The sequence below is a fragment of the Bison bison genome, unplaced genomic scaffold (genome assembly GCF_000754665.1).
Source record: "Bison bison bison isolate TAMUID 2011002044 unplaced genomic scaffold, Bison_UMD1.0 scf7180017864032, whole genome shotgun sequence".
NCBI classification, from domain to species: Eukaryota; Metazoa; Chordata; class Mammalia; order Artiodactyla; family Bovidae; genus Bison; species Bison bison.
Window position 1 is genome coordinate 1,779,187 of NW_011494604.1, and position 15,297 is coordinate 1,794,483.

Below are 15,297 nucleotides of genomic sequence, written 5' to 3' on the forward strand. Positions count from 1 at the left end.
TCCTTTCCCCTCCCCAAGTACCATGACCTAATAAAACTTTTCCTGCTTAGTTGAGAAATCAGATCTAATGTCCTCACTGATGGGAATCAAAAAAAAAAAAAAATGTTTCATGTGACCTGGGTTGTATATAGCTCCCCAGGTGGCGCTAGTGGTAAAGAATCCACTTGCCAGTGCAGGAGACTCGAGAGACATGGGTTTGATCCCTGAGTCAGGAAGATTCCCCTGGAGAAGGAAATGGCAACCCACTCCAGTTTTTGCCTGTAAAATCCCATGGACAGAGGAGCCTGGTGGTCTACAGTCCATGGGGTTGCAAAAGAGTCAGATGTGACTGAGCACACATTACACTTCTACCAACTCCATTCCTTTAAAATGGATCATAGAAAACAAGGACTAGCCCAGACTGTAGAGACCAGAGAATTCAAACCCTTTATTCTGCAGAAACAGAGATATGGAATTTAAAGTCACACGTTTATTGGCAAAAGTTGGGACCAGAACCTTGGACCTCAGATTCCTCATTTCCCCGGTTCCAAAAAGAAAATCATAAAAGGGATGTTTTAAACATTGTTGTGTCCCCACCCAAATTCATATATTGAAACCCTAATCCCCCCCCACTCTCACCCCATGTGGCTGTATTTGGAGACAGGGCCTTTGAAGACATGACAAAGGTTCAATGAGGTCATAAGGGTGCGGCCCTAATCCAAGAGGGCTTCCCAGGCGGTGCAGTGGTAAAGAATCCATCTGCCAATGCAGGAGACGCAAGAGCTGAGGGTTCTATCCCTGGGTCAGGAAGATCCCCTGGAGTAGGAAATGGCAACCCACTCCAGTAAATTCCATGGGCAAAGGAGCCTGGAGGGCTGCAGTCCGTGGGGTTGCAAACAGTTGGGCAGGACTGAGTGACTAACACATACACACACCTAATCCAATAAGGCTGGTGCCCTTATAAGAAGATCAAGAGACATCAGAGTTATCTCCACCATGAGAGGACACAGCAGAAAGGCAGCTAGTCAGAAACAGCCTTCACCAGAAACCAAATCCTGCTGGACCCTGAGCTTGAACTTCCAGCTGCCAAAACCGTGAGAAAATTAATTTCTGTTATTTAAGGCATGCAGTCTGTGGTATTTTGTTATGGCAGCCTGGGCTGAGTAACACATGAGGATAAAGTAATTTTTATCTGTGGGCCTCAACTCAAGTTTGGGCATGAAAGGTGCGTAATGTAGGGGAAAATACAGGACCAGAACTGGCCAAGATAGGGGCTATTCAGAGACTGACTAGGGACCACTTTCCACATGGAATACCCCAGCCCACAGGTACTGGAAGGCCATTAAAAAGAATGAGTCAATTAGTTGAAGAATTTGGGGAAAGCATCCAAACTATGCATATCCTGTTCTGTGAAACAGCCTGTCTGTCCTTTCTTGAGGCAAGCAAACAGGAAAAACACTGGCCTGGGTACACCTCACCCCCTTCTGAAACCTTCTCTGGCACACAGTGCCCCTTGAAATCAAGGTTGGGAGGACTGTTTCCTGAGAAAGAAGAAAATGAGTCTGACCCTCTGGGTTATAACCCCTTAGGAAGGGTGGAGGGACATTTGTTATACTTCTGAGGGTCTGATGAATGCCCATATCCTTTAAGATGTCAGGCCATTAAGCAGGAGCCAGTGGCCTGAACTGGAAATGTTCTCACTGGTGGAGTGTCTTTAGCATGTGGGAGATATACCAGCCACAAAGGAATAGTTTTACTTACAGCCAAATGTTTTCCTGGAACTTTTGAAGTTAATAAAAAATTTTTAAGTACAAAGGAAAAAGAAAAACAACAAAATAATCAGTGTTAACAAGCTGGTATGTTTATCTCCTATATATTTTTTTGAGTTTTACAAAGCTTTTTATGACGGGCATGTATTACTTTATAATGATGATAATAAACATTGTTCTTTCTCTAAATAGTTCAGTATCACATGCCAGGAAGTTTTCTAGATGCTGGAGATACAGCAGTAAACAGATAAAAATCCCTCTTCCTCTAGAGCTTCCAGTTAGGGGGTATTTGGATGGAGGAAGTAGTAAAATAGGAGACAGTGATAGCCCTGGAAGGAAAAGTTGGGATGGAGTGAGAGGATGGGAGATCCCTGGGGATAAAACATCAGAGACGGTTCTCCAAGGAGGGGATGTCTGAGCAGAGATCTGAAGTAAGTGAGGGGCCAAGTCAGGGGCAGGGCTGCGGAAAGAGCACTTCTTTACACAGGGAACAGCAGGCGAGGGCCCTGAGGTTTTGCTCAAGGAGAAGCAGAAGGCCAGTGTGACCACAGTGGAGCAAGCAGTGAGCACAGTGGAGGAGCGGAAGGAAATGGGTCTGGAGAGCCAGGCAGGAGTGCACTGGGCCTTGTAAGGCCATGATGAGGAGTCCATCCAGTCTCAGTCTCAGTGTGAGGGGAAGCAAAGGGAAGGCTGAAGCTGGGGAGTGAGGTGATGTGTAGTCCGACATTGTCTCCTGATGCCTCCGTGTTCCGGGGACCACATTTCCCCCATCAGACGACAAGGTCCTGAGTTCAGGGATTTGGGGATGTTTTCTCTTGTGGGTTCCTCTCCCAAGAGAGGGCTGAAGCAGGAGCTGCAGGCCACAGGAAAGTGACGGCTTATCTCTCCCCAGGGTTTCACCTCCTGGGACTCACCTTCTACTGTCAACTCCACTGTCACCTGGCGGGCACCACTACCGTTAGTGGCTTCACAGGTATACTTTCCCTTGTCCTCTTCACGCACAGCACGAATCGAAAGGCTGAAAGTCCCCCGGGGACCACAGTCCAGCAGGAAGCGGCCCCCACTGGTGATGGGTTGTCCGTTTCTGTGCCATGTCACTTGGGGCTCTGGGTAGCCCCGAACCTTCAAGGAAAAGAAGAAAGGGTGAGAGCGTGTATATAAGGAGTACTTCCTATGTATCAGGTATTGTTCTGGGTACTTTACATGTATTAACTCATATAATCCTTATAAGCAGCCCGTGAAACAAATATTACTTTCATCTCCATTTTAGAGATGAGGAAATTGAGATGTAGAGTTTTGGTAGATTTCTTGAGGCCTTGAAGATAGAAAGTGGCCAAGTCAGGCATCCTAGCTTCAGAGCCCACCACACAGATGTCTCTCAAGCCTGGTTACATGATTAGAATCACTGCAGGAGATTCAAAGCAAATACCAGTGCCCAGGTCCAACCTTGGACCAATTAAATCAGAATCCCAGGGGTGGGGACTGAATATGGGGATTCTAGACCGATGCTTCCCACTCTAACAAGCAACAGATACTTCTTAAAAATGCAGATTCTACTTCTATAGGTCTGGGGTGGGCCTGAGATTCTGCCATTCAGATAAGCTCTCAGATGCTGCTGAGGCTGCTGGTCCCTAGAACTCACCCTGGGTAGCAAGGTTCTAGATCTGAGCTGCCCAGTACGGTGGCCACTAGCCACACGTGGTGACCAGATGCTTGAAACGTGGCTGATCCTGAGTCACACCGTAAGTGTAAGTGTAAATTACACAAGGGGCTTTGAAGAGTTCGTATGAAAAAGAATGTAAAATGCCTCAATAATTTAGAAATACTGATTACATATTGAAAAGATAGTAACTTTGACATATTGGGTTAAATAAAATATATTGTTAGAACTAACTTCACTTGTTTCTTTTTGGTGTTTTAATGTAGCTACTAGGAAAGGTATACCTACATATGTGCCTTGCTCAATGTGTCTATCAGGCAGTGCTACCCGAGACCACTCTCTCGACGAAGTGTTAGCAGCTAACATCTTCTGAGTGCTAAGTGTTAAGCACTTTTCTAAATACTTAACATATCTGAGCCTCATAGCAACTTGTTCAGAGAGAAGATGTTTCCCCACTGAGGGGGAAATGCAGGGAGAGATAAGTTCCAAGAAAAGAAATCACTTTGAGTTTCAGAAAAAGCTCCCCAAGGGCCCTGAAAACCAAGAAACTCAATCAGCCCTTCAGAATGGATTCCTCTTCAGAGGAGCAGGGCTCAGACTGGCCCATCAGTGCAAACCCTGGGGCCCTGAATTGGGGGATTTTAGCATTGGAAATGCGCAGAAGACATCATAGAACCCTCCTGAGAAAGAACCTGTTGGTGTTGCAAATAGGTGGCAGCGGTAGCTTTTACACATGTATCCACTTCCAAGACAAGAGAGCATGGGTACAGATGCAGCAAAACCCAAATTCACTGGATAACCCCAAACTGCATTTACAAAGAAAGCCTTCAGTGACTGGCAACTATAATTCTCATCACGTGCCTCAGCGAGGTCAGAGAGGGGGAGCAAGGGGAGGGTAGGTGGCTGTGCGCTCACACCTGGACCGTTGCAGCCTTGCCAAGCACACATATCCTATCTTAGGGTGATGGGTTTGAAGGGGACCACATGCATATTATAATGTCTATTGTGATATGAAACAAAAAGAGATCACCTCTGGGTTGCTCCTTTTCCTTTTACTTAACTATCATTTTCTGATATTCTTGCAAATAACACACTTGATCTTTGTAAAATAGAAAAAAATTTAAATGAAAATATGTGTTCCTTTCATATTAGTGTGTCTGTATAATGAATATATGACCTCCCCAGTGGCTCAGTGGTAAGGAAGCTGCCTGCACTGAGGAGTCACAGAAGATGCAGGTTTGATTCCTGGGTCAGGAAGATACCCTGGAGTAGGGCATGGCACTCACTCCAGTATTCTTGCCTGGGAAATCCTGTGGACAGATGAGCCTAGTGGGCTATAGCCCATGGAGTCACAGAGAGTCAGACACAACAGAAGTGACTTAACACACATGCACATAATAAATGTATAGCACAACCATTTATTAATTTGTGGAGCCCCTCAAGGTACCTAAATCTAGAATTGGAATTAAAAGTGGTACACAAATAAACATTATGCATGTTTATAATGCATAATCCATATAAAAAACATATCATCTTGTGGTACCCTCTTGGCATAAAACTTCATGCCAAGGAATATCAGACAATCACTCTAGCAACACATTCTTTTTCTCTTTGAAGCTTATCTTCAGGAAACAGCTAAGGAAAGAAACTTTCCTACAGAAGGAAGCCCCTTGGGAATCTGGTCTTACAGTGAATTTGTGAGAGGCAGGGCCAGCCTCACCTCCAGAAAATGATCAGGTAAGCTTCTGTCAGTGTCAGAGAAAGGGATGTAGGGCCCTGGGACTGGGGGGAGGTGATGAATCATTAACTTCACCAAATGCATCCTTAGCATTCCATGAGCAAGTACTCTGGCCCCCTGCAGCGGTGCCAGCTCTGGGGCCATCAGGGCTGGAGGCATCAATGATTAACTGGGGACATTGCAAGTGCTCCAGATTTTGAGGACACAGATCCCTATTTCCCTTTCTATTTTCCCCTCATTTTCTACATGCATAGACATTCCCCTCCACCCCACACCACCAAATCCACCTTTGTAGTGCCCTTAAAGTAAGTATCCAAGGATTTTTTTTTTAATGCTGAAACTAGTGCCACTTAGAAAACTGCAGTTTGCAATGGACTTTTGTACAGCCTGTATCTGAAGCAAAAGCAGGAATTTCTATGACCTTTTTCTGTTCCAAGGTCTGAATGATCCACAGCTCCAATTCTTATCCTCCCGATATGGAAAAACTTGTTCAGTCACTACCTAACCTTACCTAAAAATTACTCAGCTTCAAGTAAACTCATTTTTATTGTCTTCCCACTATCTTGGGCTCCTAGGTGGGGAAAGAAGAGAAACCCAGACTCACAATCTTGGGTGTGTGACAACAGCCCCGCCCTCCCTGGACGTCTTATCTGCCTTCATCATGGGCCTTCTGCCAAGAAGCCACAGCTGGGACTTTTACAGCCCAGTCAAAACTGCAATAAAAGCCCAGTGATACTTCAGTTTTCAGAGTCTTCCACATAGAGAATCTTATTTGATTCTTGCAGTGCTATAATGGAGGTGTCTTGGGAAGCAGAAGCAGAACCTGAGATAAGGATTCAGGAAGCCAAGCCCTTAACTGACACTCAGAGCAACTGGGAGCAGGTGTAGCAGCCTGGTGAAGGTGATTTGGGTGGGGTACCAAGAGTGTCTGTGACAGCATGCAAGGACAATCATATTATTAAGCCCTGAGAGCTAAGGAAAGAGGCCTGGAGAAGTGAACGATTTGCTATCTTTAAGATCAAGTGACAGATCTGGGACCACAATTTTGGTCTATCAGTTGAGTAGCTGTCTCTCTGTGCCTCACTGTAAATTTATGTTTTTGGAAAGATAAATACTATAGAACCCAAAGCATTGATAAATGTCTATCCCTTATAGACCTTAAACCTCCCCTATGTTAAAGCAATATCTGTTCCCCACTTGGGAAAAATGTCAATGGTCATGGCCATGCTAAAAGCAAGTCTAGGGCTGTTTCCTTGGAGCAACAAAGGACAGTGCCATAGACTAAATGTGTCTCTCTAAAGTTCATGTTGAAATCCTAACCCTTAATATGATTATATTAGGAGGCGGGCCCTTTGGAGTGATGAGGTCAGAAGGGTGGGACCCTCATGAATGGGATTAGTGCCCTTACAAAAGCTATTCCAGGGAGCTCCCTCACTCCTTTTTACCATGTGGGTACACAGCAAGAAGCTGGCCATCTACAAACCAGGAGCTGGATCTCCCCAGACACTGAATCTGCTGGGGCCTTGATTTTAGACTTTCCAGTCTCCAAAACTGTGAAAAATAAATTTCTGTTGTTTAAACCACCCCATCTATTGTATTTCCATTATAGCAGAAATAACCCAACGGCCTAAGACAGATAGGATGGGTGCCATGCATGTGCCCAAGACATCCCTAGGAGAGTCCGTGTGGGACAGAGAAGACAGATGACATAAGATCCAGGCCTGTGTCCCAGGTCTGGCTTGGCTTCCTGACCTCTTCAGGTTGTAATTCCTTCCTTTCATTGATGATAAAACAGTTCTTGATGCCTCAGGTCCTTCTATCCCTGAAGTAGTCTGAATTAAATAATGACCCACTTAGCTTCTGGGGGAAGATTCTTTCTTCCCCTTTCAGTCTCCCCTGGGCCCAGCCCACAGCTTTAATACTCTCTAATCCTCCATAAGGGAAAACTGAGCAACCATAAGGAGAGATGCCTGTGAATATGAGTAGGCAGCCCTGACTTCTCACCATAATGAGTTTTTGGAAATGGCCCCAGAGAGGGTCATTCTAAGGAGAATCATATTTTTTGCCACAGTAACCACATTTAATTGGAGGTTGTATTCTTAAAAGCTTGGGATCAAATAAATCACGGGCATATCTGACAACTTGTCATAAAAATAAAGATAGAGTCACCATAACCCCTATAATAATTTAAAATAGTAAAACTGTGCTTCAGTTCCATAAAATGTCCCCAAGAGCATTTATGGCCTCAAAAGACCTTTAAAAGGAGTGGGGGCTCGTTCTGCGTGTGTTGGCTGGTGAGGAGAAAGCTGGGCTGCAGGCGGGCGGCTGCTTGCTGCCGTGTCACATCTGCCTGCCATGCTGGGAAGTTTTTCAGAATCTGGTGCTATTTAGAGATCTGCTTAATGACTGAAAGTGAAACATTCTTAAGGGTGTGCGTGCTCAGTCACTTCAGTTGCGTCTGACTCTTTGCGACCCTATGGACTATAGCCTGCCAGGCTCCTCTGTCCATGGGATTATCCAGGAAAGAATGCTGGAGTGGGTTGCCATGCCCTCCTCCAAGGGATCTTTCTGACCCAGGAATCGAACCTATCTTTTGATTTTTTTCTGATGTGTGTGAAGGGCTTGCAGTCAATTCCAGGTTGCCTGGAACAGGCTACCAGGGTGTAAGCCCAGAGCAAAGTCAGCTTCTCTGACCGCCATACCCCCAAGACTCAGAGCTACACATCTGCCTTCTCAGCTTGGTAAGAGGTAGAAAGGGGGTGATGTTCCTGTTTTTGATGATCTCCTACATGTCTTTTGTACCTGGGTGGACCTGTCCCTGTTTGCACACTGCCAAGCCACACAGCTGCAGTGCCGAGCTGGGCAAGACATGAAACTGAAGCTCTGCTCATGATGAGAATGGAGGGAGACCAAAAAGAGAGAGAGAGAGAAACCAGGGTTACACTAAAGCCAGGGTGAAAAGGGACTGCTCAGCGGGACACTGGGGAGTTGGAAAGATACACAAAGAAGATGTGAGCAGTGAGCTGAAAAATCCTTGGGGCTGGGAATAATAGATGAAGGGGTTGTCCATAAGTACTTCTTTGAATCCTACTGGGTAACCAAAATCAATGCTGGGAAAGGCTGAGCCTGAAGGATGGGAAATTAAGGAAACCTGCTGGACAGATGTCCCCCTCCTCAAAACAGACAAAGCTGATTCTGCAACGTGACTGTCTCCATGCTTCCTATGATTGCCAGCCTGCCTATAGCCCATCACTCTGAACTTCTTGCCCTATTTCAAGGCATCTTCTCCTACATAAATAAATTCTCCTAGGATAAATGACTAGGACAGAGCTGGTGATTTAAAAACTGAAAATAACAGCAAAGACACCAATGATCCTGAGGAATTCATTGAAGACGAATCTTCTTTCCCATCTCCAAGTATAAGCTCATCCAGATAATAAATGGACACGGATGCACAGAAAGAATTTAAATATTAACATTCCCAGCAAATTAGACCACAGAAAATGCCTATGAAACTTACATCATGGATATATTATGAGAGTGAAGAGTGAAGGGTGAACCATAGTTATGACATGACAGTTTAGGGGCCTGGGTCAGTGTCAGCACCCGGCACCTGGCCCATTGGATGGGCAGGAACTTAATTAAGGCTTTGAATAATCCCATTACCAACAGTCAAAAGCCTTGACTGAACCCACAGAATCTTCAGGAGGAGATCATACCAGCTAAAAGCAGCAATTAGTGAGAGGCTTAAATTGCTGGACCCTCTCTGCCCTTAAGTCCAAAGTTGTGAAACAGCAGGAACTGAAGCATTTCCATGAAAAACAAAAGCAAAATGCAGAGAAGCAACTCTTCACACCGGCCTGGAGAAGGCCACCCAGGTCTTCAGGAAAGATGCCGGAAGTCTCTCTCTGTGATCAGCCGCTCTCACTTCCTGTGGCAAGTTTTCTTTTCCTTTGGCCCAGGACACAGACACCCCCACACCCCCACACCTGCCAGACAGAGAACACACTGTAATTTCCACAAAGAGCATGAGACAGGTTACAGCCTGGCAGCCTTAGGTTATACCTCAGGCCCTTCTGACTGTTTCAAACAAGAAGTCTGATTTCCTTTTATCTAGCTCAAGCTTATCAGTGTGTGCAACTTTTTGATTCCCTTTCAATGACACAAGCATTTAAAACTCTGGCGCAGTCTAACAAAGAAACAGAATTCTAAATGTAATCAGGAACCTCTGACACTGATGTTTTCCAAGTGCTTCCAAATTCAGGGTTTTCCTATGAAAACAAGTGTCCTTCCATTTGAGATCCAGTCCCTGTGGGATGGCTGTGGGATTTCAGCCTTACCGGGAACCTCTCTGCACAAAGCCCTGAGTTCTGGCTCTACCTTCCCTAACAAAGGCTTCCACGGAACCAGCGTCTCCAGCTGGTGAGGCTGGCCCAGGAGCTAAGCTCACCCTCCAGTTTCTAATACTGAGCTGAGACATACTCTCAGATGTGTTAAAATATTAATAAGAGGTGCGTGATGTCACAGAAGTTTAACAAATTAGCGCTGTGGCTTGGTTTTGTTTGATGTGCTCAGGATCTCCTGCCCACCTTTCCCAGGGTAAGCCCCTCCTTTGAAGATCTGCTCCCTTCCCTTCTGCCCACCTCAGGTGAGTCTAGTGGAGAGGCATCAGTAGCTGCCTTCTGGCCAAAGCACTCAAGCTTCCACAATGAGCCTGATCCAAGTCAGCCAATCAGGACTCTTCCCTACAATTTCAATTAGAATAAAGCAAGACTAAACCAACTGTCTCTTGTCTTCCCTGTTGGCTCAGATGGTAAAGCATCTGCCTGCAATGCAGGAGACCCGGGTTTGATCCCTGGGTTGGGAAGATCTCCTGGAGAAGGAAACGGCAACCCACTCCAGTATTCTTGCCTGGAGAATCCCACGGACGGAGGAGCCTGGTAAGCTACAGTCTGTGGGGTCGCAGAGTCAGACACGACTGAGCGAATTCACTTTCACTTTGAAACTGTCTCTTCACAGCGATCCTAAGCTGGGAAGATGTAAGCCTGAAGCTACCTGTGGGCAGTCATCCTTCCCCATTCCCACCTCTGTTTCCTTGCCTCCACCTAAGAGAAGCAAGCCACGTGCACAGTAAGACATCACATACACAGTGGAGAAGGAAGGAGATGGACGCATGGCAGGCAGAGCTGCGGTGGACTTAGGATCCACGCGGTCGTATGAGACAACACCTGTCTTCCATTTAACCCATGCACTTGGTTTCTGTCACTTGCAAACAAGAGTCCTAATTCAGGAAGGTATATGGCATCTGGAATCAGACAGAGCCATGTGTGGGTGCTGGCTGTAGCAATCACCAGTTGCCTGACCTTGTTACTTAACTTACTTGGCCCTCAGTTTATACAACTGTAAGATGGAACTATATCAGTATCTATTTCCATGAATAAGTTTATGATCAAATGAGAAAAAACATGTACAACAGCGCATTAAGAAATTCAAAAGGTTAGGTCCTCTGTCTCTTCTCTCTGAGGTGAGTGATTCCTTGTAATAAGGTACCTTAGCCTCCATTCCAGAGAAGGCGATGGCACCCCACTCCAGTACTCTTGCTTGGAAAATCCATGGACAGAGGAGCCTGGTAGGCTGCAGTCCATGGGGTTGCTAAAGAGTCGGACATGACTGAGTGACTTCACTTTCACTTTTCACTTTCATGCATTGGAGAAGGAAATGGCAACCCGCTCCAGTGTTCTTGCCTGGAGAATCCCAAGGACGGGGGAGCCTGATGGGCTGCCGTCTATGGGGTCGCACAGAGTCAGACACGACTGAAGTGACTTAGCAGCAGCAGCATCCACTCAGCTCAAAGCTTTGACAGCATGAAACTGCTTCTGCCCTAAGAAATATCAGTACTTGTGAACTTCTGGGCTTGCTGAGCCTCCTCTTACACAACTCGAATTCTTATAGACAACTTCAAGTTGTCACACCCTTAATTAGATTAAAAACCTAACACTTTAACTGAGAACACCTTTTGCCTTAGTGGAACTGGCTTATTATTTTTATTTGAAGGGTAAACCCCTTTTGAAAAGTGATTGTTGATTTTATGTAATATGAAAAAACACATTTTAAAACAAATATCCCATCTGTAGTTTTGCCTGTACCATCATCCCACTCCATAATATCATGTGAAACTTCAAGACACAGACCATCCCCTTGATTTCTGCCTCACTGACTAATGCAGCCTTGGAATTTCAAGGGCACGGGCAAGTTTCGGGAAGGAAATAAATCTGGGGTAAAATCTGGAGTTTCTGGCCTGTCATAGTTGAATCTGGAGAGTGAGAGACATACTTTGCTGGCAGGAGAGATGGAGCAGAGGGCTTCTCCCCAAACAACACAGGCCACTTGGCAGCAGCTTCTGACTCCTCAAAGAGTAGAGCCCAGACACCACGAGACTCAAAAATCCACAAGACTCAATCCGGCCACAGATTGTCCTGGGAAGGTCCCATCCTCTGAGGACTCTCTGAGAATATGAGGCAATTCTATTTAAAAGCAAAGGCGGGCAAAAGTGACCAGAGGGTCCCCGCCACCGAAAACAGCTCGGCTTGGTTCCCTCACCTTTGCTGTCTCTCCGGCGGCTGCTGACCACCTGCTCCACGTGCACGCACATCACCACACAAAGCCTGCCTTCCGCTTCGCTCTCCCAGGTGGCAGGCTGTGAGGGAGCGGGGTGAGCAGCTGGAGCCTGGATGGCAGGACCTCTGGGGCTGCCTGCATCAACGTGGTCGGGAGAGTGCCTCTGTGATGCTGTCAAAAATATCTGCACCAGCGGCAGATAGCAGCAGTGTGAGTTTGCTACTTAATAGCAGAATGTTCTCCCCAAACCTCACTGCCCAAAGGCACCCTCATCTGCATAGAGAATCATGCCAGATAAGAAATCAAAAGTTGTTTCCTGTGCAGTGTCAGTGTCTGGCTGGCCACCAGGCTGAAAAACATAACCCAATATGCTTTTCTAAAATGTTTTCACTCTCACCAAGACATGTATGTGGTCAAAATGTCAATAAGTAAGTCATTAAAAAAAAAAAAGCAGATCTCTGCTCTACCCCTCCCACCCCCAATTTCCACTTCCTTCAGGAAATCATCTTCAACTCTTTTAGCCATTCCTTCTGTTTTCTTCTCCAGTGTTTCTAAGTAACAACCTTACACAACTATTTTATTCTTTCAAATTTTAGACATTATGTCTTAACTTCCCTATATGAAACACGAGCTTTTAGCTCTCAACCTTCCCATAAGCTCTTCGCCTATCCCCAGGAACTAATGACAATTTTTATTATGCCAGTGTGTTAGTGTTTGCTTTATTTTAGTTTCGCTCACTGACAAGCTACATAGTATATTACAATTATTAATAGATTTTTTTCCCCTGGAGTTAATACCTGCCTTACTTTTGGTTTGATTGGTTTTTTTAAGAATGCAACTTCTGAAGAGAACTATAAAATTCATCTCAATCAGTTCACTTCAGTCGCTCAGTCGTGTCCAACTCTTTGTGACCCCATGGACTGTAGTACATTAGGCTCACCAACTCCCGGACGCTACCCAAACTCATGTCCATTGAGTTGGCGATCCCATCTAACTATCTCATCCTCTGTCATTCCCTTCTCTTTCTGCTTTCAGTCTTTCCCCAGCGTCAGGGTCTTTTCAAATGAGCCAGCTTTTTGCATCAGGTGGCCAAAATTTTGGACTTTCAGCTTCACATCAGTCCTTCCAATGAACACTCAGGACTGATCTCCTTTAGGATGGACTGGTTGGATCTCCTTGCAGTCCAAGGGACTCTCAAGAGTCTTCTCCAACACCACACTTCAAAAGCATCAATTCTTCGGTGCTCAGCTTTCTTTATAGTCCAACTCTCACATCCATACATGACTACTGGAAAAACCATAGCCTTGATTAGACAGACCTTTGTTGGCAGAGTAATGTCTCTGCTTTTTAATATGCTGTCTAGGTTGGTCATAACTTTCCTTCCAAGGAGTAAGCGTCATCTCAGCAATTGTCAAATATCTCGGTGACTTTTATTTTTTCCTCCATTGGAGAGATCTCTCCTGGAACATTCTGTTGCTGTGCTCCAAATCTGAACTCAATGCTATCTAGGCCTGGTGCATAGTGCTCTGGGGACTTTCCTTTACCATCCTCTTGGGCGCCACCACTTTGGTTGAACATGTCCTCCTCCAGTGGTTTCTTATGAACAAATGCAAGGAAGATTAAATCTTTAAGTTTCCAAAAGTCATTTCCAAAAGTGTCAATAGTCTACTTTATACTCAACTGGCAGTTTATCTAGGAAAAGAATTATAGTGGAAAATCTTCCTTCAGAATTTTGAAGGTATTGCTTCATGGCATTTGAAGTCGGCATCCAGTGTTGATACAAGAGGTATAATGCCATGCCAATCCTTCCTCTATGACCCAGTGTATGTGTGTGGGTTTTTTGCTTCAGAGCTTCTGGAATCTTCTCTTTATCCCTGACAGCCTAGAACTCTATGATGAGGTGCTTTGTTGTATGTAAATCTCTATTCACTCATTGTACTAGATCCTTGGTAATAGGTCTTTTCATTGTAGATAATGCATATCTTTCAATTTTGAGGAATTTTTGATTATATTCTTTGCAGCCAAAGATGGAAAAGCTCTATACAGTCAGCAAAAACAAGACAGGGAGCTGACTGTGGCTCAGATCATGAACTCCTTATTGCCAAATTCAGACTTAAATCGAAGAAAGTGGGGAAAACCACTAGACCATTCAGGTATGACCTAAATCAAATCTCTTATGGTTATACAGCAGGAGTGAGAAATAGATTTAAGGGACTAGATCTGATAGACAGAGTGCCTGATGAACTGTGGATGGAGGTTTATGACATTGTATGGGAGACAGGCATCAAGACCATCCCCAAGAAAAAGAAATTCAAAAAAGCAAAATGGCTGTCTCAGGAGGCCTTACAAATAGTTGTGAAAAGAAGAGAAGCAAAAAGCAAAGGAGAAAAGGAAAGATATTCTTGAATGCATAGTTCCAAAGAATAGCAAGGAGAGATAAGAAAGCCTTCCTCAGTGATCAGTGCAAAGACATAGAGAAAAACAATAGAATAGGAAAGACTAGAGATCTCTTCAAGAAAATTAGAGATATCAAGGGAACATTTCATGGAAAGATGGGCTCAATAAAGGAGAGAAATGGTATGGACCTAACAGAAGCAGAAGAGATTAAGAAGCGGTGGCAAGAATACACAGAACTGTACAAAAGAGATCTTCTTGACCCAGATAATCACAATGGTGTGATCACTCACCTAGAGCCAGACAACCTGGAATGTGAAGTCAAGTGGGCCTTAGGAAGTATCATTACGAACAAAGCTAATGGAGGTGATGGAATTCCAGTTGAGCTATTTCAAATCCTGAAAGATGATGCTATGAAAATGCTGCACTCAATATGTCAGCAAATTTGGAAAACTCAGCAGTGGCCACAGGACTGGAAAAGGTCAGTTTTCATTCCAATCCCAAAGAAATGCAATGCCAAAGAAATGCTCAAACTACCTCACAATTGCACTCATCTCACATGCTAGTAAAGTAATGCTCAAAATTCTCCAAGCCAGGCTTTAGCAATATATGAACCGTGAAATTCCAGATGTTCAAGCTGGTTTTAGAAAAGGCAGAGGAACCAGAGATCAAATTGCCAACATTCGCTGGATCATTGAAAAGAAAAGAGTTCCAGAAAAACATCTATTTCTGCTTTATTGACTATGCCAAAAAGCCTTGCCTGTGTGGATCACAATAAACTGTGGAAAGTCCTGAAAGAGGTGGGAATACCAGACCACCTGACCCACCTCTTGAGAAACCTGTATGCAGTTCAGCAAGCAACAGTTAGAAGTGGACATGGAACAACAGACTGGTTCCAAATAGGAAAAGAAGTACGTCAAGGCTGTATATCGTCACCCTGCTTATTTAACTTATATGCAGAGTACATCATGAGAAATGCTGGGTTTGATGAAACACAAGCTGGAATCAAGATTGCCGGGAGAAATATCAATAACCTCAGATATGCAGATGACATCACCCTTATGGCAGAAAGTGAAGAAGAACTAAAGAGCCTCTTGATGAAAGTGAAAAAGGAGAGTGAAAAAGTTGGCTTAAAGCTC

General features: G+C 44.8%; 1 protein-coding gene across 1 annotated transcript in view; it reads right to left on the reverse strand.

Moving 5' to 3' along the window:
- MYLK (myosin light chain kinase) overlaps nt 1-15,297 on the reverse strand; it is a 201,150-nt gene that overhangs the window by 145,320 nt on the left and 40,533 nt on the right. Inside the window, exon 3 of the mRNA XM_010834271.1 lies at nt 2,663-2,870. Within this exon, the coding sequence (XP_010832573.1) occupies nt 2,663-2,870 (208 nt within the window). The remainder of the gene's footprint in view (nt 1-2,662; nt 2,871-15,297) is intronic.